The 25,100-nt window shown below is 46.2% G+C and overlaps 1 protein-coding gene across 1 annotated transcript in view; it reads left to right on the top strand.

Moving 5' to 3' along the window:
- The window catches only part of LZTS1 (leucine zipper tumor suppressor 1), a 49,796-nt gene that overhangs the window by 9,349 nt on the left and 15,347 nt on the right, over positions 1-25,100 (top strand). The window contains exon 2 of the mRNA XM_028707907.2: positions 22,725-23,206. Within this exon, the coding sequence (XP_028563740.2) occupies positions 22,862-23,206 (345 nt within the window). The 5' untranslated portion in view covers positions 22,725-22,861. The remainder of the gene's footprint in view (positions 1-22,724; positions 23,207-25,100) is intronic.

Below are 25,100 nucleotides of genomic sequence, written 5' to 3'. Positions count from 1 at the left end.
AGAGGCAGCAGAGGCAGCGGCTGAGAAGCAAGATCAGGTTCAGGACTCTGAGGCAGCTCCTGAAGATCAAGGGACCATTGAGACTGAGGCTGGGGGACAGGATCCACCAAAGGAATCTCGTAGGAATCTCCAAGGCCTTCTCCTGAGCCTCCCATCTCACATCACAGGTCCAGTGGCACAAAGGATGCACCAGGAGGGAGGCTATGGAACAGAGGAGGACTTCCCATCTTCAGGCCAGGGGATTAATCCTTTAAGGCCCTGAAGTTCTCCATGGGACAGGTGGAGCTTGGAGGACATAGTTTGATGCCAGAGCCTTAGCTCCCAACCCTTGTTGGAGCAAGTTGGTCACTCAGAGTTGTCTGCAGCTCTGCATCTTCTGAGCAGCCCTACCTCCCCTCCCCTCCAGCCTACTAGCTCCCTTCTCCCTGGAATCTAGCATCGGACCAGGACACAGCATCCTCTCCATAGCCAATGGGAGGCCATCAGTGAGTGCATCTTTAAGGGCAGCCCCATGCAAAGCACATTGCAGCAGTCAATCCAAAGTAAAGGATACATTTGTCATCTCTGCCAAGCTAAGCAGTTGGCTCCTTACCTCTCTTGCCCTGACCTAGCCACTGTGATCCACGCGACGGTCACCTCCAGAATTGATTATTGTAACTCACTCTACGTGGGGCTGCCCTTGAAATTGACCCAGAAACTCCAGCGGTTGCAGAATGCCTCGGCGAGACTCCTTACGGGGTCCTCGCTGCGGGATCACATTCACCCGGTGCTATACCAGCTGCACTGGCTCCCGGTGGAGTACAGGATCAGGTTTAAGGTGCTGGTTTAAACCTTTAAAGCAGCCTAGGACCCTCGTACCTACGGGACCGCCTCTCCTGGTATGTCCCACGGAGGACCCTACAGTCTTCAAACAAAAACATCTTGGAGGTCCTGAGCCACAGGGACGTTAGGCTGGCCTCAACCAGAGTCAGGGCTTTTTCGGCTGTGGCCCCGATCTGGTGGAACGCTCTGTCACAAGAGACTAGGGTCCTGCGGGACTTGACATCTTTCCATGGGACCCCCTCCTTTGGTAATCCTCATAGAACTCTAGCCCAACGGTTGCCATTAATTTGATTCTTAATTGATTTTAGAATGAATTGATTTTAGAATTCTGTGTTACTTTTATTGTTGTTAGCTGCTCTGAGCCCAGCTTCGGCTAGGGAGGGCAGGATAGAAATATTATCATCATCATCATCATCATCATCATCTTGACATAGGAGTGCACAGAACAAACCATTGGTTAATGTATGTATTATTTAACATGGGTAGCCTTCTCAGGCATTGTTCCATTCCATAGCAACAAGTTTCAAGGACCAGTTGCGTGCCAGGCGAAACGTTTCTCCCCACCACCCACCTCCCATTACTTCATTTCTAAATTTGCTACAGAAGGAATGTGTTCTTATGTGGGCTGGATGCTGCATTTAGGCAGGGAGACGCTGTGCCAGTGACGTGAAAGAGCACCCTGTTCCCTGGAGCAAAGATGGCAGTCTTGCTAGGGGAATGTTATGCTAGCCTGTGTGGAAGGTCAGAAGATAAAAAATAAGGCCGTAAGGCAAGGGGTTTGGGACTTTGGGCCCAAGAGCTGAATATGGCCGGTGAGCTTTTCTGTCTAGCTCTTGGGAGTCTCCCCAACCCACAATCCCTCTCCAGTCCCTCCCATGGAAAGCTGAGAGTCTAGAAAAAACCCTCTAGCATTTGCTTGGCTGGTCACATGCATCTTTCCACCACATTGGTTTCTGGCCTTGCTCACTTTTTGACTCTGGCGGAACTCTCCAATGCGACGCAGCCCCCAGAAAATTGCCCATTAGGGAATGTGCCCAAACAAATTACCCCACCCTTGTCATAAGATGAGCCCTTCTGGACCAAACCAAAGTTCCCTCTCATTCTGCAGCTGCCTGCTTCCCTCAGTGCTTTGTCAGAAACCCCCAGGAAGCCCCAAAGGCCCCTCTCCCAGCAAGTGGTATTCAGAGATGGATAGCCTCTGAACATGAAGGTTTACGATATCCTAGCCAAAAGCCATTGGCAGGCAAATTTACGGAGAATAGGGCTAGTCCCCTGTAAAGCTATCAGTGCCAGTGACCACCATCATATCTTGCAGCAGTGAAGCATATCAGTCTTCTAAGAGATACTTGTTTTGTCTGCTCTGAATTAACGGCCAGTCAGTTTCATTGGGTGACTCCAAGTTGTAATACAACTGGCAGGGAGTCAGGAAGTGTGGGGAGGAATTATCCATTATTTCTAAACCGGGGTGGCCAACTCCCAAGAGACTGCGATCTACTCACAGAGTTAAAAACTGGCAGTTGAGCTTTTTTTTTTTTTAGGAAGGAAAGCCCTGTTTTTTATGGGTTCAGGTCAGAGTTGTTGAGCTTTTTGAGGGAGGAGAAAAGCCCCAGTTTTTGGGGGTGCAGGGCAAAGATGTTGAGCTCTTTTTAGAGGAGCCAAACTTGTTGGGCTTCATTGGGGGGAGCCAGTGATCTACCACAGAGAACCAGTGATCTACCAGTAGATCACGATTTACCTGTTGGACGTCCCTGTTCTAAACCACGCATGCTTTTATTTGCATCAGGAAAGCTGATGTAATCCATGCTGGGCCATTGCTGTTCTTGTGCTGTTTATTTTAAAATATAGTGTGATGAAATTGATACTTAAAATTGTTTTAAATTATATTTAATCAGCCATGTTTTGAGATATGTAGATGGATGGATTACAAGCCACTTTGTGAAGACTCTTCCTTTAAAGACCAGTTATGAGTCTGTTAGCGAAACTGAATAAATAAATCTAGGAACAGGCACCGCCTCCTCTTCAGCATAGCAACCATATTTTAATTTATTCTGTGTGGGAAGGGGCTTTGGCTACAGACACCTCTGGGTCTTTTTCGCAGTCTTAAATATAGGCAGCGATGTAGGAAGGCTATGGAGGTGCTTTACTTATCAGGCTCTTTCTCTGCAAGACAAATCTCTGATGAGCCCCTCTTCATCCCCATGAAATACTGCACAGCTCTTTGCCTGCAAGAGAATTTCTGAAAGGGGAATTGATTTGAGGTCTCACACGGATGCGTGATGGATGCGCTTGGCTGGCTGCCATATCTCATACGCAAGGAGATGGTGTTATAGGTCCTCTAATTCGGCGTGAAAATTGCAGAGCACATTTAGATGTTGTAATTGACATTTACAAGACATTGGTGGTGGCTGCCGCTGCCTCCACTGGTTCAATAAACGTGCTTCTCTGCAATAAACCTGCTTGTACGATGTGCTGTGTTCCGTGTTTAACTATAACTATGGCTTACAAGGGAAAGAGTAAAATTAATAACTCTAGCAAATCTTTCTGTGTCAGTTTGCACTTCTGATAAAACTGTTCATTTCACCTTGTAACTGAAGAAAAAAAAGCACACATTCCATAATGGACTCAGCAAAAGAATAAGGTAATTCTTAAATCTAGCCTTTGAGAGTGGGATCTACAACCTATGGAAAAATTGTTTTCTACCATCTGAATATTGGCATTGCATTTGGGGATAATATGGGTTTGCAAGGGGAGACAAAGTTCAAGGGTATGGGAAGCTGTTGGCTTTCAGTTAAGCTGCCATTGAGAGAAAAGCAGAAATTGCTGGCAACTTTTGGAACCAGGATGCTGATCTATATGGACTTGTGATCTGAGCCCATAGGGCTCTTTGTGCAACTTGTTAAGATTGCAATCCTATAGGCTCTTATATAATAATAATAATTTATTATTTATACCCCGCCCATCTGGCTGAGCTTCCCCAGCCACTCTGGGCGGCTCCCAATCGAGTGTTAAAAACAATACAACATTAAATATTAAAAACGTCCCTAAACAGGGCTCTCTTACCAGAGAGTAAGTCCCATGAACACAGTGCTGCAAGACTCAGATTATTTTTAGGAATTGGACTGAACTGTTTCTAGATTTGCAGCTTCCCACCCCACCCCACAAAAACTCTTTTCCTTCTTTACAGCAATGCCCTCTCCCAGATTGTCCCTAGAACAATGTACCGTATACCCTTGAGAGCTATGATGCTATCTGTCTCTTCTTCCCTTTCTGCACTTTTCCTCTGCCTCGCTTGCCCCATCCTTCCTCTACATGCATATTCTTCCATTGCCAACCGTGCCTGTTCAGAAATCCCTGCAGTGGGCGTTAAGTGCCATGAAACAGGAAAGATATCTGCCAAGGAGGCTCAGATGTAGCCAAGAGCTTTCAGTTATGGACGTGTCAGACACTGTACTCCCACCGGGATTTAGGAATATTTCACACATGGCACTTAAGATACTTTTGTGCCTCTCCCAACCTGCTGTCTGTGAGCATGTGTGAAAGATAGAAATGCCATTTAAGTACACAAGTATCAGGTTATTCAGCCTATTGATGGCCATGCAAAAAGGTTCCACTGCAAACATCCTGCATTTCTCACGTCCCCCGTGAACAGCTGCTAGTCTGCCTTGGGAAGATAATTGTTCTTGAAAAGCAGTTTAAAAATCCATTACACAGTTGAAAGAGAGAATAATTAAATAATGTATTCTCAGATGTGCATTGGAACCACATCTGAGAATCTTTTCCCACCTTGGAGAGTGTCTCTTTAATTACTACTAACAGGCACACACAGCTTTCTTGTGAAGTGAGACCAGGGACAGGACCTTTTATGGGGTGGCACCAAATTTTTGGAATTGCCACTCTCCTTTGCTGGCCAAAGGCTTATTTAATCCAGTCTGCACTTGGTTGATTTTGTCATGTTGCGCTTTTATCTGCTGCTGCTCTTATTTTTTATATTAGTGGCTCAGGTCCTGAATATTTGTAGCCCGTGCTAGTCTTACTCATAATAGACCCTTTGCAGTTATTAGGCATGTCTAACTTAGAACTCATTCATTTCAGTGGGCTTACTCTGAGTAGAAGTCAGTCGTATACAGCCCTGCATTTGTGGGTTGTTAGTTAGCTTTTTACTCTTTGTTTTAGAGTACACTGTAATCTCCTTTTTGAAAACCAGGCTTAATAACTCCATTAAATAAATTAGCAACAATAACCACGTGATTCTTTCTTCTTTTCCATGACTGCTCCCTCTGCCCCCCCCCCCCCGCCCAATCTCTGCAGTTTCGCTTTTTCCTTCACTGTTCTCCCATCCCTTAGCCCCAACCCCAGACATGCAGGTGAACTGTACAGCTCCATTGGCAGAGCTGGCTTAATACATTTTGCTGCCTGAGAAGCAAGGACAAAGTGGTACCCTCTCCCCATTCCACATACAGAAGCCAACCAGAATGGCAGCTGAATCTTGCTTCAACACTAGTAATGGGTTAGCATCCTTCACTGCATCTTAGTGATGGGACAAGGGCTGGTCATGAGGCATGCAGAGTTCTGTTCTCCAGCAGAAGGGATTGGCTGATAGGGTCAGCCCTAACCATTGGTGCATTCAATGGGTGCATTCAGGGTGCACATAGGGTGCATTCGGACGTGATTATGATGCCTGATTAGAATGCTAGTGCCTGTGTCCAGTGACCCTTTCACACTGCTATACCTGCAGTATACCTGCTCCGTCAGTAGAGCATGAGACTCTTAATCTTTGGGCAAAAAATTCTGGCATTGCAGAGGGTTGGACTAGATGATCCTCGTGGTCCCTTCCAACCCTACAGTTCTATGATTCTCTGTCACACTCTTTTCACTCACACCATGGCGTCTGGTGTGATACAACAACGTGCAACATTGGGCAGTGCCACCGCTCCCTTCCCGCACATGCATGCTTCTGTTGCCCCACAATTCCCCCATGGAAACAGCAAGAAAGAACTCTGTGTTGGCGTGCCACCGCAAATTTCATCACTTTACTCCCACAGTTTTGTGGATTAATGGGGTTGCAGATGGATTTCCTGGAAGCATTGACACAGAACTGAGCCCTAAACTTCCACTTGATTTCCAGAAGTGGCTTTTGTAGCTCAAATATAATGCAGAAATTAAAAATTAGGGGAACATTGGGGAAATGGAATCCAGTGGTACCTCGGGTTACAGACGCTTCAGGTTACAGACGCTTCAGGTTACAGACTCCACTAACCCAGAAATAGTACCTCGGGTTAAGAACTTTGCTTCAGGATGAGAACAGAAATCGTGCGACGGCAGCAGGAGTCCCCATTAGCTAAAGTGGTACCTCAGGTTAAGAACAGTTTCAGGTTAAGAATGGACCTCCAGAACGAATTAAGTTTTTAACCCAAGGTGTGGGTTAAACCACAGAGCCTAGGGCTTGCTGATCAGAAGGTCGGCAGTTCGAATCCCCGTGACAGGGTGAGCTCCCGTTGTTCGGTCCCTGCTCCTGCCAACCTAGCAGTTTGAAAGCACACAGTGCAAGTATATAAATAGGTACCGCTCCAGTGGGAAGGTAAACGGCGTTTCCGTGCACTGCTCTGGTTCGCCAGAAGTGGCTTAGTCATGCTGGCCACATGACCCGGAAGCTGTACGCCGGCTCCCTCGGCCAGTAAAGCGAGATGAGCGCCGCAATCCCAGAGTCGGCCACGACTGGACTTAATGGTCAGGGGTCCCTTTACCTTTACCACTGTATACTGCCATGTGAATGCACCCATTGTAATACTTTTATATTTATGTTTAAACCCCCCCCCCCTGAGAAGTGGCATTAATGAAGCTGGCAAGGGTCTGTTTCCGCTCCCACCCCACCCTGAGCTTGTCGTTTCATTGGGGACTGCAGAAGAAGGTACTAACTAATAGAAACTGCAGACACGGGCAGGAATGTAAGGCAGATAGGAGAGGTGTTATGGACAGACATCCACCAGCCATGGAATTATGAGATTTCCGCCTTGCGTCCTGGCTGGGATGCATAGACCAGCACCACATTCTATCAAATCTTGATTGTTGAAGTCAATGAGTAGTACCAAGGAACCCAAATAAGTAACACACAAAACACAAAAAGTCACGAAAAGAAATGAGGTTGATAAACAACAACGTAGAGTAAAAGAAGACGGGCACCAGCGGCTTAAATGATGTGGTCCTGTCAGAGATTCTAGGGAGTACTTGGAACCAGTTCCTGGTGGATTTTGTTTGCTGCAGTATTTGGCCACACTGAGAGTGAGAGATGCGTGTCGAGCTGAACGGAGTTGAGAGACGTGCAACTCCTGGCAGATTTTATAAGAAGGTTTCAGTAGAGATTTCACATATGCCACGACCATCAGAACTACCTGGCCACTATAAGGAAATTCTGCCCTTGGTATGTTCATTTTCCACCTCTCCATTTTGATTCTCTGGCCCCATATCTGCACAAACTTATTATCCCAAAATACAGACGTGCTTTTACACTTGTAAGACTGGATGTTTTGCCATCTGCGGTACTTGAGGGTCGATTCCAAAAGATCCCGCCTGAGAAACGTCTTTGCCCCTGTGGAGACGGTAGCACCAAAACAGTGGCACACGTCCTCCTGTCTTGTACTGTCTACAAAGACCTGAGGAACGAGATCATCACCCCACTTGTATTAACCATCCCAGGGCGCTCAACCACTGCCACAATGCCCTTTCTTCTATCAGATCAAAATGAGCAGATAACAGCAAAGGTTGCTAGGTTCATAGCTGGGGCAATCAGAATAAGGGCCACTAACTGACTGCTGATTCAGGACTTTAAATTGTGCTCTTATATCAAATTTCCTTTTCTGCGTATACTGTAATGTATTACTGTTGCTATGGCTATTGGCAAATGCAAATAAAGTTTTATCTATCTATCTATGCCACGACCAAAGGAGTACAGGAGTACATGAGTCACTGACTCAAGGTTTCTGGAGTTGTAGGGGAACTTGTGCTTGTGGTTTGGGGTATTTGTGTATCTTCCCTCCATGACTGATGGAGGAAGGACATTTAAGCATGCCACCAGGAAGGCATACCCCAGCGTCTTCTCCTGCACTGTCTGCCAGGGATGTGGTGAGTTTATAAAGTGGCAAGCAGCTTACCTTCCGAAAGGTGAAACTGTGTGTTAACAGAAGATTTCCCACATGATGGTGAAATTGCTCAAATGTGATTTTGAGCTCCAGTCCTATTTCCCCCCCGCGGAGAGGTTCGCTACCTAATTACTTAGAGGTGGGAAGGGAGAAATGGCAACCAATGCCTAGTTTCCATGGCAACCCCCGGGGCTCAGCTACTAACTTCTCCAATCTAAAATTAAACGGCTCTCCCCCCATCCGCCACTGCCACCCCTTCTTAATACTTAAAGCAGGTAATTTGCTGCAATGAGGACCCACGGGAGCACAGTCAGTGTCACCAACCAGATTGTTAGGTGTGAAGCTTGAGGCGCTCTAAATGGTCTCGCTGGATGCTCCCTGCCACAAAGAGTCTATGTAAAACGGGGGCACACGTTCTCCGCTTCTCTGAGAGGAGAGCTGCCCCACGCTTGGGCTACTCTACTTGGTTTCCTTTGGAACTGGAGAGTCGTTTGCATTTGTAATTATTATTTTTTATGAGCAATCGTACAAGCAGGACTTCTGGACAGAAGGCACTCTGATTCCCCCAGAAAGCAACTTCCCAGAGAGGGGAAGGACTCTATAGCTCCGTGGGGGAGCACCTGCCTTGCATGCAGGAAGGTCTTGGGTTCAGCTCCCAACATCTCCAGGTAGAGCCAGGGAAATCTGCTGTTGGAAACCCTAAAGGGCTACTGCCTGCCATTGTAGACAGTACTGAGTTGGCTGGACCAATGGTATGACTTCCAGGGTGTGGTTGTCTGACTCCAGCTAAAAGTCCAGACATTTCCACATCATCTTGCTAATGCTTTTTTTTTTTAAGTCTTCATGAAAATTGATCAGCATTTTAGTGCAAATTCCTCCAAATATGCACACTTTTAGTAAGCAATTTTGCATGAGAACGATGCAGTTTTGTATGTTATTTTCACAAATACATTCATTTGTTTTCCCACACTCCCCTAGCGCACCCGTTATTTGATTGAAGAACCGTGTCACAAAATTGGGAGAAGTGCAAATTTTGAATGCTAGCAGTGTTTTGGTTCTCTTATCATTTCAGGAAGTGCAAATTACTAAGTTACCTACATTAGAATAAACCAAAATTGAATTTCAACCCCCATCCCTACTGTCACACTCTTCTGGCATCTGACTAAGTAAGCTGAATCAAGGGTCATGTCCTGTCTTGCAGTTGGCTAGAGGAGCTGCTCTGGGCAATTGGTTGTTGCCCTCAGCAAGATAACCTTAAAGACTCCCTTATTGCCACAGAGGAAACACTTGAACAATACAGAAACTTGGAATATGAAACAGGGTGAGGCATGATGCAGACCTGTCAATATACAAATGGAACCAAGGGGGAGCGGAACTTGATCTTTCCAACAAAGAACCGTGGTTTGGAACCAGTATGAATCCCAGTTTAGTTTGCCTTTATGTGGCTTGGCTGACTTGCTTTACACCAGCAACTTAGGGAATTGACTTACACCAGGTCAGACTATTGATCTGTCTAGTTCAGTATAGTCAACTCTGACCTGAAGCAGCTCTTTGGGGTCTCAGAGGCAGAATGCCTTTCCCAATGCTGGCTTCCTGGTCTGCTTAACAGGAGAAGCCAGGGATTGAACCTGGAAATAGTTGCATTTAAACATCTTCCATCCAAAAGAAGGAGAAGCTTTACTATAAGTGATGAAAAGTAAAAGGTAAAGGTAAAAGGACCCCTGGATGGTTAAGTCCAGTCAAAGGCGACTGTCGGGTTGCGGCGCTCACCTTGTTGTCAGGCTGAGGGAGCTGGCGTTTGTCCACAGACAGCTTTCTGGGTCATGTGGCCAGCAGGACTAAACGGCTTCTGGAGCAATGGAACACCGTGATGGAAATCAGAGTGCACGGAAACGCCGTTTATCTTCCTGCTGCAGCGGTACCTATTTATCTGCTTTTGCCGGTGTGCTTTCAAACTGCTAGGTTGGCAGAATCTGGGACAGAGCAACGGGAGCTCACCCCGTCGCGGGGATTCAAACCGCCAACCTTCTGATCGGCAAGCCCAAGAGGCTCAGTGGTTTAGACCACAGCGCCACCTGCGTCCCATGAAAAGTAGCATTCTCAGGACGCCTGCCACTTCCTGTGAAGTAACCAAACATGGATTCCCAGGCCCCAAAGATCCAGCAAACCCTTAAGAGGAAACAAAAGAGGCACAATTAGCGACAACTCAATTGCAGTATTAGTTGCACATCAGCTGGGGAAGTGAGAGGCTCCCTGTAATTAAATACACAGAAATCAACATCCTTCCCTGGCATATTTAGCTTATGGGGGTGTTCCCACTGTGCCACAAAGATGATGTTCCTGATGTGAGTGGGCCTAATGTTCTAGGGCTGAATCACTGTAGGGACTTAGATTTAGCATTCTGCAGTCTTTCTCATCTCTCTGATCGTGATGAAAGTTGTTGCTTCATCAGGGGAAACGGAGAAAATCGGGGTCAGCCAATGCAGTGCCCTGCCAATGTTGTTGGGTCGTGACACCAATAACCCCCAACCCTGCCATGCTAATGGGAGGGCTGGTGGGAGCTGTGGTTCAAAACATCTGGTGAGCAGCACCAGCTTGGGAAAGTCCGATATAAGTTGGCACGGCACAGGCGGAGAATTGGGCTCAAACTTCAGAAGCAGTTGCTGCATTGGTAATCATATCCTAAGGCTGCTCCCTCTAATGTGTTTATTACACATAGAATTGTAGAGTTGGAAGGGACCCCAAGGGTCATCTAGTCCAACCCCCTGCCATGCAGGAATCTCAGCTAAAGCATCCATGACAGATAGCCACCCAACCTCTGCTTAAAAACCTCCAAGTTCTTCCTGAAGTTTAGTTGGAATCTCCTTAAAGCCATTGGTTCAAGTTCTGCCCTCCAGGGCAGGAGAAAACAAGCTTCCTCCATCCTCCATGTGACAGCTGTTGAGATATTTGAAGGTGACTATCATATCTCTTGTCATAGGCTGTGCTAAATGTTTATCACTGATTTATTTTAACATTGATAATTATTCATGTAGGTTTATATCCCCGCTATTCAAGGCAAAATACCTTCACAAAGCAGCTTGCAGTATAGCAAATTGGGTATAAATACCTTTTTTAAATGTTTTTTTCAAAAATCAGTATTTTTTTTATTTAACAGAATTTATATAAATACTAAATATTAGGATCTCTCTCTCGATCTCTCGATCTGTCTCTGTCTCAGCATAGGCTGAGCCCTTCATTAAACTGGATGTTGGGCGAAGCAGGATGCCGGAGTAAGGAAAAGTCTGACTTTGTGTTAAAGCCGTAATGTCTTCATTGGTCAAATATCCATGTTTGTTGTATAGTTTTAGGAGGGACATGGCTCTGGGTGCTGTAACTGAGGAGTGCCTGCACTTCAGAATTGTTCCACTGAGTTTGCAAACTGTGTGTGCACATTGCCACAGGTGTCGTCTTCAAAACTGCATTCTCTCCTGCATGTGAGAGTGAGGAGGGAAAGCGTTTGCTAAAACGGTGCCTGCCATCTGTAGCCTTCATGAGATGCTTAGCCTGTGTGCACACCATCCATTTAAAGCACATTACTCCCCCCCCCAAAAGAATCCTGGGGACTATGGTTACCGCTGCAAAACTACAGTTGCCAACACCTTTAACAAACTATAGTTTCTAGGATTCTTCGGTAGAAGTCATTGCTTTCAATGTTTGGTGTGTGCACAACCTTTTGTTAAAAATAACATACAATCTTTGGGGGGGGGGAATGCTGCCCAGTTAATTGGGGGTGCCTTTTGGTCTTGGATTTATTCTTTTAAACCCCATGTTTGTGTCCATAGCCTACTATAAAGACTTAGAATCATAGAATCATAGAGTTGGAATAGACCACAAGGGCCATCGAGTCCAACCCCCTGCCAAGCAGGAAACACCATCAGAGCACTCCTGACATATGGTTGTCAAGCCTCCGCTTAAAGACCTCCAAAGAAGGAGACTCCACCACACTCCTTGGCAGCAAATTCCACTGTCGAACAGCTCTTACTGTCAGGAAGTTCTTCCTAATGTTTAGGTGGAATCTTCTTTCTTGTAGTTTGGATCCATTGCTCCGTGTCCGCTTCTCTGGAGCAGCAGAAAACAACCTTTCTCCCTCCTCTATGTGACATCCTTTTATATATTTGAACATGGCTATCATATCACCCCTTAACCTCCTCTTCTCCAGGCTAAACATGCCCAGCTCCCTTAGCCGTTCCTCATAAGGCATCGTTTCCAGGCCTTTGACCATTTTGGTTGCCCTCCTCTGGACACGTTCCAGTTTGTCAGACTTCTCATTCAATGGATGGAAATAAAATATTGGTACTCTGCAGCAGTTGTGTCAATTCCTAGCTCTGATCCTCGATGTCGGATCCATTCCTTGCTTTGATAATGAGGCCACCAGTAGGCGTGGATTTTCCCAAATGCTCTTCATTGCACTAACATGAAATACGATGAACTCCCAGCCTCTTTGAGCAGCTGTAAGATGCAATTCAGTCTGAAGTGTTCTCTCTCACTTAATGACAGATCGCGGTGGTGCGTGTGGGTGTTTGTGGGGGTGTGCTTTGTGAATTCCCAACTGAATGCCCTCGCTGCCCACAATCAAAATAATCCCAAGCGAATGTCAGCAAAATGAATGAGGCTGATGAATTAGAGTGAATGAGTGTCTTGTAATGGGGGCTCTTCACCCACTCTGAAAGGCAATTAAGCACCCGCTCCCTCAATGGGGGCCTGTTTAAATTCATTTCCCACAATGCAAATGGAGGGCAGAGGAGAAGGGAGGATCTGCAATTGCCTCTATTGGGATGAGGGTCACTGGCATCTGTGGGATTGCCTGGGGTGCCCAAACTTTTTTCAAAGAGGGCTGGATTTGATGAAGTGAACATGCGTGAAGGCGGACCATAGAATCATAGAATCATAGAGTTGGAATAGACCACAAGGGCCATCGAGTCCAACCCCCTGCCAAGCAGGAGACACCATCAGAGCACTCCTGACATATGGTTGTCAAGCCTCTGCTTAAAGACCTCCAAAGAAGGAGACTCCACCACACTCCTTGGCAGCAAATTCCACTGTCGAACAGCTCTTACTGTCAGGAAGTTCTTCCTAATGTTTAGGTGGAATCTTCTTTCTTGTAGTTTGGATCCATTGCTCCGTGTCCGCTTCTCTGGAGCAGCAGAAAACAACCTTTCTCCCTCCTCTATATGACATCCTCCCTCCTCTATATGACAAATTGTTTGCCTTTTTTTAGGATTGAAGTTGTTGAGCTTTTTTTACAATTTTACCCCAAAGTTATGGAGCTTTTTTTTTTAAGATTGAAGCTCTTGAGTTTTTTTAGGATTTCCCCCCAGGAGATAGACTGCCACAGGGGCCAGATTAAACCGACCGGTGGGCCGGATTAGGCCCCCGAAGCGGACTTTGGACATGCCTGGACTCACTGAGACCATATAACACCGGTCTTGAAAGACCTACACTGGCTCCCAGTACGTTTCTGAGCACAATTCAAAGTGTTGGTGCTGACCTTTAAAGCACTAAACAGCCTTGGCCCAGTATACCTGAAGGAGTGTCTCCACTTCCATCGTTCTGCCCGGACACTGAGGTCCAGCTCCGAGGGCCTTCTGGCAGTTCCCTCATTGCGAGAAGCCAAGTTACAGGGAACCAGGCAGAAGGCCTTCTCGGTGGTGGCACCCGCCCTGTGGAACGCCCTCCCACCAGATGTCAAAGAGAAAAAATAACTACCAAACTTTTAGAAGACAGCTGAAGGCAGCCCTGTTTAGGGAAGCTTTTAATGAAGGCCTTTTGGGAGATGATATATAACGAGTTAAAAAAAAAAAGTGTTTAAATACACCTTTACTAAGAAACCAGAGGCCTTTCTCTTGGGTATCGTCGGCCAGAGTGTGCTAAAGAAGGATAGAACATTCTTTATGTATGCAACAACAGCAGCAAGAATACTGATCGCTAAGAACTGGAAAACTCAGAAGCTACCCACTTTGGAAGAGTGGCAGATGCAGCTGATGGACTATATGCAGCTGGCTGAGATGACCGGCAGAATTCGAGACCTGGGAGAAGAAAGAATGGAAGAAGACTGGAGAAAATTTAAGATTTATTTACAAAAGTATTGTAATTTGATTGAGTGCTGACTGGGATGTCAGAGTAGAAAATAATTGTCTATCACTAAATTAGATTCAAGTGTGAATTATATGCTAATCAAACTTAAGATTATGAGCAAAACGATAATTTGTCTGGAATTAACTCTATAACGATGCAAGTGTATGCGGGAGGTGTGGGGGAGTCCAATGTAACAATGGAAAGATGTTAAATGTGTAACGATGACTTGTATTTTTCTTAAGTATGTTTTGTATGAAAAACCTTAATAAATATATATTAAAAAAAAAAAATAGGGAAGCTTTTAATGTTTAATAGGTTATTGTATTTTAGTGTTCTGTTGGAAGCCGCCCAGAGTGGCTGGGGAAACACAGCCAGATGGGCGGGTTATAAATAATAAATTATTATTATTATTATTATTATTATTATTATTATTATTATTATTATTATATTTCTTCTCCTGGAACAGGCATCTCATGGGTTGTAAACAAATGCAGTCCTAGAACTCAGGGCCGTTTAGTGAAGCTGAATGTTGGAAGATCCTGGGCAGAAAAAACAAAGCACTTCTTCACACGGGACATGGCTAAACTATGGGATTTGCCCCCACAAGAATTCTGTCTTTAGTTATTTCTGAACGTTAAGAGGATTTACAAGCATATCACAAAACAGCTACAAATCTGTTTTAAAAGCAATGCAAAACAAAAAACAAAAAAAAACCAGCTGAAGATAAGTGTTCACTTTGTACCATTTTAAAACCTAAGACATAGATATTATCATCCTGCTGGAAAGATTGTCAAAACAAAGACATACAGTGGTACCTCGCAAGACGAATGCCTCGCAAGACGGAAAACTCGCAAGACGAAAGGGTTTTTTGAGCTGCTTCGCAAGACGATTTTCCCTATGGGCTTGCTTCGCAAGACGGAAACGTCTTGCAAGTTTGTTTCCTTTTTCTTAACACCGTTAATACAGTTGCGACTTGGCTTTGAGGAGCAACTCATAGCACGCAGTGTGTTAGCCTTTTTTGTAGACTTTGGTGATTTTTGAAGCTTTTCCAAAACTTTTCCGACACCGTGCTTCGCAAGACGAAAAATATCGCAAGACGACAAAACTCGCGGAACGAATTAATTTCGTCTTGCGAGGCACCACTGTAATCAGTTCTTTTCATAAAGTACGACTAGTGGTTGCCTGCTTTATCTCAGAGGAACAGGGGCAGCCGTACCGAATAGTACTGTGAAGCAGGCTTCTGATATTTTGGGAACTTGAAGGAGAAACTCCAAGTTGTGTGGCGATACAAAGCAGTTTCCTCTAAAAAATGCATTTTGTACATCCATTTCGCTATTTATATGCATTGTTATGCCTGCTTTACCCTAGTATGTCTACTTTAGAGTGTATCGCTTGGGTGTAGAACAGCGCTGCAAAATTCAGAGAAGTGTGAATGTTTCAGTCTGCATATTATTTCAGAGAGTGTGAGCTAGGCACATGCAAACCGAATTGAGTTTCTCCCTCCTCCCTAGAGGCAGCGTTCCGATATTTGTGCTTGAGCACAGAAATGAGCAGTGTGGCTTTCGGTGACCTTCTAACAAGCCCTGCATATGGCCTATTATCCTCCCCCTCCCCCTTTGCATTGATTAATTTCATTAACAGGCTCTTGAATATCCAGTTAAGGGTCATCCAGCTGGAGGCGAGTGCAGCTCCTGCCTCTCAGCATAGAGAAGATGTTCCAGGCCCTGCCCCTTTTATTACAACCAGCTCTCTGCTCCCTAATATATATGCAAGGCCAGGTGCTCTTGGCTGCTAGGGACTCCATATGCTCACACCAGCACACACTGTACCCACCAGGCTGGGCAGATAAAATCTCAGCGGTCTTCAAATCCCATTCTGGCACTTGCACACCGACACGTGTCCACACACCCCAATTTGCATCATAAAAGAGTTAGCTCTTCGCGTGCTTCTTTCTCCTTCCCCGGGCCACTGTATCATAATGGGCTGTCAATACGGCAGGCCTGACGGCTGGGCAATCTCTTTGGCAGCTGGGACAAAGGCTTCTGTCATGCCCCAGCTGACAGGGAATAAGAAGAAGATAAGCCCGATCCCATTTTTATTTAATTGTCTTTAACCCTCCGGATCAGGCTAGGCTGGGGCCAGACAATGAGACAACTTAGTTCTGCTGTCTTAGAAAAGGCAAGAGGCGGAGAACGATCTCCATCCAGGGCTGGGAAATATTTGATGGAAATAGCACGGTCTGTGGACCATGGGCATTGCTAGGTTTGTTTTCTTTTATTTAAAAGCATTTGTGGACTGCTAATTATTTTAAAAATCTCTTTAAGAGGTATAGTAAATTTAAAGGGACCCCCGACCATTAGGTCCAGTCGTGGCCGACTCTGGGGTTGCAGCGTTCATCTCGCTTTATGGGCCGATGGAGCTGGCGTACAGCTTCTGGGTCACATGGCCAGCATGACTAAGCCACTTCTGGCGAACCAGAGCAGCGCACGGAAACGCCATTTACCTTCCTACCGGAGTGGTGCCTATTTATCTACTTACACTTTGACATGCTTTCGAACTGCTAGGTTGGCAGGAGCAGGGACTGGGAAACGGGAGCTCACCCCGTCGCGGGGATTCGAACCGCCGACCTTCTGGTCGGCAAGTCCTAGGCTCTGTGGTTTAACCCACAGCGCCACCCATGTCCCTTCAAGCACATAAAAGAGATTGTTAAAATACATAAGAGCCCTGCTGGAACGTGCCAAAGGACCTTTCAGTCCAGGATCCTGTTCGTACAGCCAACCAGATGCCTCTAGGAAGCCCGCAAACTGAATCTGAGTGCAAAAGCGTTCTCTCCAGTGTTAGAAATTAGCCAGGTGCTGGGTGCATTTTGCGACTAGCGCAGGTCCTGTTGTGACCATGTGGAGATCTCTGGATGCCAGGCTGGTGACCGGCATCTCCACCTGACTGACACCTCCAGCTTTCTTAAGCAGTAAGCAGAAGAGCTTCTTCACTGCATTTATTTTCCTCCAAGGAGTACGTGGTTCAACCCCCCCCCCCCCCAGTTAATCCCAACAGTGACCCTGCAAGGTAGGTTAGGAGGCTGCGACTGACTCCAAAGTCACCCAGTGAGCTTCAGGACTGATTGGGGATTTGAACCCTGATCTCCCAGCTCCTATTGTGGCGCTCTAACCACTACAGCATACTGGTTTCCTAGAGTACTTCCTCATGGGACAGCTCTATAAATTAAGTAAGTACTGTAAATACAGGGACGCGGGTGGCGCTTTGGTCTAAACTACAGAGTCTCGGGCTTGCCGATTAGAAGGTCGGCAGTTCGAATCTCCATGATGGAGTGAGCTCCCGTTGCTCGGTCCCTGCTTCTGCCAACCTAGTAGTTCGAAAGCACGTCAAAGTGGATGTAGATAAATAGGTACCGCTTTGGCAGGAAGGTAAACGGCGTTTCCGTGCGCTGCTCTGGTTTGCCAGAAGTGGTTTAGTCATGCTGGCTGCATGACTCGGAAGCTGTACGCCGGCTCCCTTGGCCAATAAAGCGAGATGAGCACTGCAACCCCAGAGTCGGCCACAACTGGACCTAATGGTTAGGGGTCCCTTTACCTTTACTGTAAATACATATGGGGAATAAATATGGGGAAAGCAAAATGCTACTCAAAGAAGGACATTTTCCTTAAAGCTTGAATTTGTTTTACTCTGGATTGTTTTATTTGATTTAATGTGTTGCAAACCATTTTGAGATATTTTTTTCATTGAAATATAAAGTGGTCTAGAAATGAATAATAAAAACAACAATGAATGTTACTGCAAAAAAAGGCACCTGGACATTCAGTTTTGACGACCATCACCTGGATTTAAGGTGCCGTTTGGCGATTAGCATAGATACCTGAGTTTCTAATGCAGGTACTCCTTGCCTGTGAGGAGCCAACAGGTATTCAGAGGCAAACATAGCCATTGCATCTAGTAGGCATTGGCAGCCACCACAGGGGGTGCATGTTTTCATGCTTGCATGCCTTGGGCGCAGTGATCCTTGGTGTGAGCATGTCATCTGTCAAATGCTGGATCCAAAGTAAAGTCTACTAGAGCCAATGTCTTGATTAAGAATGACACAAGGGAGACAGGCATCCTTGGGTACCTGCTGAGGCCACCTCCACTGCTGCCCTTGCTGTTACTACTTTTTCACCTGCCCTCTACAAGGGCCTTCCATCAGCTTCGGTTGGTGGCCCAACTATGCCCTATGTGGACAGGGATAGCCTAACTTCTGTTGTCTATGCTCTGGTAACCTCAAGGTTAGATTACTGCAATGCGTTATATGTAGGGCTGCCTCTGAAGACGATTCAGAAACTTCAGCTGATGCAGAATTCAGCAACCTGGTTGCTCACCGGAACATGATAGTTTGAGCATATTACACCAATCCTGATCCAACTGCATTGGCTACCAATTAGTTTCCGGGCCCAATTCAAAGTGCTGGTTTTGACTATAAAGCTTTAAACGGCTCAGGGCCGCAATACCTCAAGGACCACCGCTTTCCATATGAACCTCCCCAGACCCTGAGATCACCTTCTGATGCCACCCTTCGTGTGCCTCCTCCTTGAGAGGTCTGGAGGGTGGCAACATGAGAACGGGGCTTCTTTGCAGTGACTCCCCGTCTGTGGAATGCTCTCCCCAGGGAAGTTCACCTGGTGCCTTCATTATACATCTTTAGGCACCAGGCAAAAACATTCCTCTTTAACCAGACCTTTGGTTGATCTGATTTACATCCTATGCCCCTTTTAAATGTGGGTGATTTGGGGGGGGGGGGTATTGGGTTGTTGTTTTTACTTAAATTATGTATTTTGTGGTTTTATATTTTGATTTTCTTCTGTGAACCACCCTGAGACCTCTGGATATAGGCAGTATATAAATTCAAATAATAATAATAATGATGATGATGATGATGATGTAAGCAGCGAACTTCAATGGCTAAAATCCCTGGTAGAGGAGAAGGATTGTGAGATCACGTTAAGGGCAGCCAAATTCTGTGCGATTGCCATAAAACTTAGGGAACAAGCTGTGCTATCTTAATGATTAAGGCCTTAAATGATAATTTTAGGTTATATGTTAGTGACTCAGTTTTAATTTATATATATTTTAACTGTTGCTATATATGTATTGTCCCTCTTATACCTAATTGCAAATTCAAATGTATCCCTATCGTGTTTTATGACTTCCTTGATATTGTATGTGGGCTGGAACTGGTCTGTGACCGAAATAATAATAAATTAAAAAATCAATAATGCAAGCAGTGAGGAGATGGACGCCACATCTTCTACTTTCTTTGTGCTCTGCCTACTTGGGTGGCTTGGACCCAGAGGGAAGAATAGGAGTGTTGCCTTGGAGAGCCTTTTGGCACATCCACCTGAGTATTGTGGAAGGCCTGGCTGGCCTTCGCATTCCAGGATTTCAGGTAGAGAGCCTTTCCCCTTTCCCTAAACAGGAAGCCCACCTAGGGACTTCTCAGAACCTGAAGCCATCACTGTCCATTCTAGTGAACGACTGCAGCTTTAAGGAAAGGGCTGCAGATCAGCGGTAGAGCATCTTCTTTTGCATGCAGGAGGTCCCAAGTTAAGTCCTTGGCATGGGAAGGTAGCGCTGCCTGAAATCTTTACGGTTTGTGTTGACCGGGGCCAACCTGCTGGTTGCAGGACGAAAGTGCTGGGAAGGGCCACAGTTCAGTGGCAGAGCATCTGTCCTGCAAAGAGGAGGTCAATCCCTGCAGGTATCTCCAGCTGGGGTTGGGAAAGGCCCCTGCCTGCAATCCAGGAGAGCCACTGCCAGGCAGTGTAGTCTGACATAATGCAGCTTCCTTGCAGTGGTGGTTGGGCTTGATGGGAGTTTGGTACATTAGCTACCCCTAGTGTAGAAGAAGAAAACTGAACTGGATGGACTGCCTATCTTGAGGCAGCCTCCCCAATCCCCTGTGATCATGTTAAGAGACAGCTGTGAGGAGCAGAGAAGTGGGAAGGTGGCGAACAAAAACCAGGTCGAAAAGTGAGCAAGCAGGAGGGGTCTCTGTTCTGCAGTTTCCTCTTCCCGGTGATATTTTTCTGCCATCAGTCACAGCCGCCCTTTCCAGCTTCCTCTGCAAACTTTATCCTCCCCACACAGACTTCTGCAGCTGCAACAGGCCTACAAGACTTGTAAATATATATATATATTTGGGTGGGATGCTGGCAGCAGGGTGGGGGACAGTGGTGGAAGGAAAGGGGGGCGGATTTTCTTTTGTACTGCCATTTTGTCTACATTCCAAAGTTGTGTGTGGGGAGAGAGATAGCAGAAACAAGGCTCAGTCCCTGCCAGGCTGATGAAGACAGCCTCCCTAACGCCCACACTATGGAGAGCAGAAAAGCTTTTAGTGGTTTTTAGTGAGCAGCAGCGATTGGAGCAGCTTCCATTCCATCTCCCTGCTGCAATGAATCAGCCTCCAAAACACGCCCCCTTTCCACCCCCTCCCCTTCTGCAACGCACCTGGATGGAGCTCATTTTGATCCTGTGCTGATTTTGACCCACCTGCAACTCTGCACCACCCTCCTTAACCTTTAGGTGTGCACCAGGAAAGCATTTCCTTCTTTCCCTCACCAGCTGATGATCGAAGGCATACCGGGTCGATTGAGGGGCTTTAACGCCCCAGGAAAAGGGGTAATATATAGGGTACCAGCACTGAGCTGTAATGATGGCAGTGACACACTGTGCCTTTGAGAATGGTATACAAGACAAGAGTTGTAATTAAGAACAGCAGCACCATCCATGTTGGAGCAGATCAAAAAGTGCTGAATGTTGTAGGGGAAGCGCAGAGCAAGGGACTTATTTGGGAATAAAGTTGAAACTACCGTGGCTAAGCTTCACTCTAGAGCTTTGTTTATGAAGCTTTGATTCAGGGGGAGGGGAGGGGAGGGGAAGGGAAGGGAAGGGAGTGGATCTCTACCAGCACCAGGCTGCTCATTGGAGTTTGTTGCCCAGAACGTGTGATGGGCAAATCTGTCAGTTTTGGTTCCTCTTAGTTTCTCATTTTTCAAGTCTTATGTTTTCGGTCCTAATATCCACTTTTTAATGCACCTTTGCCGAAGATTCACACATTTTCAAAGCAATTTCCTCTAAAATTTCCTCTAAAACCACATTTTTGTATGTTATTTTCACAAATATGTGCATTTTTGTGCACATTGCCTGGTTGGAGAACTTTATTACAAAAATCAGAGAAAAATCAGTTTCTAAGGATGGCTGTGCTTTGGTTTGCATAACGCTTTTAAAAAAGGCAATGTTATGCCCTGCAGGTGCTGATGGACACTTCCCATCACCCCTGACTATCAAATATGTTGGCTAGAGTGCAAAAAAATTGGTTACTCCTTATATATCTTGACTTTACACAGTTTGTTTAAATTCTGGCTGGCCTTTTCAGGACCATGGAGAGCTCCCAGTAAGTTGGCTGTTGCTCCCTGCACATTCTAAATCACAAAGGGATGTTGCTTCAGCCAAGATCTCAAGTTATCAAAACCAATGCCTGTTCTGTGATTGGCTGAAAAGGATATACCAAGAGCTCGGGCCACAAGTTTCAATATAAGGAATAATTCCTAATCGAGAGTTGAAAAGAAAAACGTGTATATTCTGCTAAGAATAACAGTTGAAGCTAATAGTAAATTTAAACACAACGTGTAAGTACGATAGTTTTAAGGTAATAGTAAATTTAGATACAACGTTTAAGTGCAGAAATAATGTAGTTTCAATTATGCAGTGATATAGTATAAAGGTACATAAAATACCAGTACACAACAAATGTTTTATACAAGTCTCAATGGCAGTCAAAAAGAGTCCATATTATATAAAATCAAAATAAAGAATAAAGAATCAAATAGGGCCAAAGAGGAGTATCCGGAGTGTGAATCAGATGTACGACTCAGTAGTGGTGACCAGGACAGGGCCCTGTTTCGGAGTAAACGCCTTCTTCAGCTGGTAATATCAAATAATATGTCAAAATAGATCAAGGTATTTGGTTCCATACCTCGGTTTTTCACAAACAATTTGACTGGAAATAATAACTCTTGTAAATTCTTAGCAGAATATACACATTTTTCTTTTCAACTCTCGAGTAGGAATTATTCCTTATATTGAAACTTGTGGCCCGAGCTCTTGGTATATCCTTTTCAGTGTATTTTCAACAAGAACTCCAATTTCTTTAACGATTACTATGCTCTGTGATTGGCAGCACCATACTGACAGAGCTGACAGTGGTCTTTGCCCAGTTCCACAACCACTGGCTTCTGTGTGGCAGGGAAGACACCACTGGGCATTCATACTCAGAGTCTGAGGAAGGCAAAGGGACCATGTTCCTGAGGTTGGGAGGAGACATTAAAGATTCCCTACTTTGTGGGGCACCCTGTATCTCTTCCTCATTGGCGTCTTTCCAACAGGAAGTGGGGTTCTGGGGTTTGCCGCTCTCATTTATCAGTTGGGATGCCAAGTCTGAGATATGGTGACTTACCCAACACCGTATGATGTGTCAATGACAGAGGTGGGACTTGGATTTAAGTTTCCTCCATATCCATTGTGACTGTTTTCTGAGCGGACTTATGTTAGGCACCTTGACCCATTCTCACCAATCCTCATTTCTTTCTCACCTTTTCTCAGGTTTATTGCTCCTTGGCACAGGAAGGCTTCTGCTATGACCACAACACCAGCCTTCTCTCCCGACAGTGAGGACATTCTCTTAGAAGACCCACCCAGGGTGCCCTCCCTTCTGTGCATGCCCTCCACCCAGGACCATCATGGGAAGTGTCAGTAGCCTCATCTCAGGCCACAGCTTCCATAGCAAACACTGCCGGGCATCCCAGTACAAGCTGCGCAAGTCTTCCCACCTGAAGAAGCTGAACAGATACTCAGACGGACTGTTGAAATTTGGCTTCTCTCAGGAAACTGTTCACAATAAGTCCAGCTCCAAGGGCAACAAGAATGAGGACTTTTTTTACATCAAGGTCAACCAGAAGGCTCACCGGACAGACTACACCCCGCTGTCTGGGGGGGAGCTGGGAGGCCAGGCTGGGAGGAGCAGCGTGGACTATGGCACCCCGACACCACCCAAACTGAAGCCAGTCTCCAACCAGATAGAACTAGTGAGTTGCATGAAACCTGGCCAGTGTATACCAAAAGATCTCACTTGTGCTAACTGAAGAAGAACGCTGGTGGATCAGGCCAAAGGCCTGTTCCGCCCAGCATCGTGTTTTCCACAGTAGCCAACTAGATGTCTTGGGGAAGCCCACAAGTTGGACACAAGGGCAGTCACTGTCTCCCACAGTTCTCCCCCAAGAACTGGTCATTTAGAGGGGCCCTGCCTCTGAACCAAGGCTCTGACACTGGGAAAGAAAAGATGTCCGTTACCCTGATGTCTTTCTTAGGGGCTTCTGGTTGGCTACTGTGGCAAAAGAGGAAGCTGGACTAAGTGAATTATTGGAGAGATCCGGCCAACCTTTTCTTACATCCTTGTGTAAAGATGTGGTCTGGTTGAGTGGTAGTACAATTTGTGCTTGCAAGCTTGCACAATCAAGCTTCAGATAAGTAGGCCTCAATATGTTCAGATCCAGGACCCATCTTTAATTGCAAAATGCATTTTGGGGGGTGGGGAGTTACCCTATATTTATATGGTGGTGGTGCTGCTCTCAAGCCAGGTGTCACCCATCTTGTATTTGTGCCTCTCATTTTTTTTGCCCAAGTGCAATACTTTACATTTCTCCCTGTTAAAGTTCATCTTGTTTGTTTTGGCCCAGTTCTCTAATCTGTCAAGGTCATTTTGAAGTGTGATCCTGTCCTCTGGGGTGTTAGCCACCCCTCCCAGTTTGGTGTCATCTGCAAATTTGATCAGTAGAAAATGTGCAAGCAGGATCTGAGCCCTCTCTCCTCCTATAGCTTCCAACAACTGATATTCAGAAGCATTACTGCCTCAAACTGCATCCTTTACCTCCCCCCTCCATTCTGCCTTTTGCTTAGGGACTACCTTTCTCACCCCTTCCCGTACACTCCACATCTCTTCTCTTAGTCCTCTCCTGTTCCTCTTCCTTTTTATTGGCTGCTCTTTTGTAGCTCCCCCTCTCCTTGCCCCTCCACTGTCTTTCATCCTGCAACTGAGGACTGGATCCGCTCGCAGATCCCTGGTGCCCACAACAACAACAACACCAGCAGCAGCAGGCAGGGCAGCTCACAGCCATTCCTTGCCAGCCTTGCAACTCCCTTCCGGGGAGAAGACAGCCAGACTGAGCCCCTCCTCCAGCTAACCCTGTGTCTTTAAAAGGTAAAGGGGACCCCTGACCATTAGGTCCAGTCGTGGCCGACTCTGGGGTTGCGGTGCTCATCTCTCTTTATTGGCTGAGGGAGCCGGCGTACAGCTTCCGGGTCATGTGGCCAGCATGCCTAAGCCGCTCCTGGTGAACCAGAGCAGCACACAGAAACGCCGTTTACCTTCCCGCCAGAGCTGTACCTATTTATATACTTGCACTTTGACATGCTTTCGAACTGCTGGGTTGGCAGGAGCAGGGACCAAGCAACAGGAGCTCACCCCGTCGCGGGGGTTCGAACCACCGACCTTCTGATCAGCAAGTCCTAGGCTCTGTGGTTTAACCCGCAGCGCCACCCGCATCCGTCCTGTGCCTTTAGTGTTTCCCTTAAGATCTGTACAGTGGAAGGGAACTGCACGCTGTGGGGTTGTCGTGCCTTTACAGTCATACCTCATGTTATGTCCGCTTCATGTTAAGTCTTTTCACGTTACGTCCTGCGGCAACCCGGAAGTAATGGAAAGGGTTACTTCTGGGTTTCGCCGCTCGCACAGAAGTGCAAAATGACGTCACACACATGCGCACAAGTGGCGAATCTCAATCTGCGTGTGCGCATACGTGCCGCTGTGAGTTGTGCTCTTTTCATGTTGCAAACGAGCCTCCGGAACGGATCCAGACGTACCACTGTATTTATTTACAAGAATTCAGATCATTACAGTTCCTAAGTAGAGCTTTGCAGTTG

The sequence above is a fragment of the Podarcis muralis genome, chromosome 15 (genome assembly GCF_964188315.1).
Source record: "Podarcis muralis chromosome 15, rPodMur119.hap1.1, whole genome shotgun sequence".
Lineage (NCBI taxonomy): Eukaryota > Metazoa > Chordata > Lepidosauria > Squamata > Lacertidae > Podarcis > Podarcis muralis.
The sequence above is the reverse complement of the archived record's forward strand: the minus strand, read 5'-3'. Positions and strand labels throughout refer to the sequence as shown.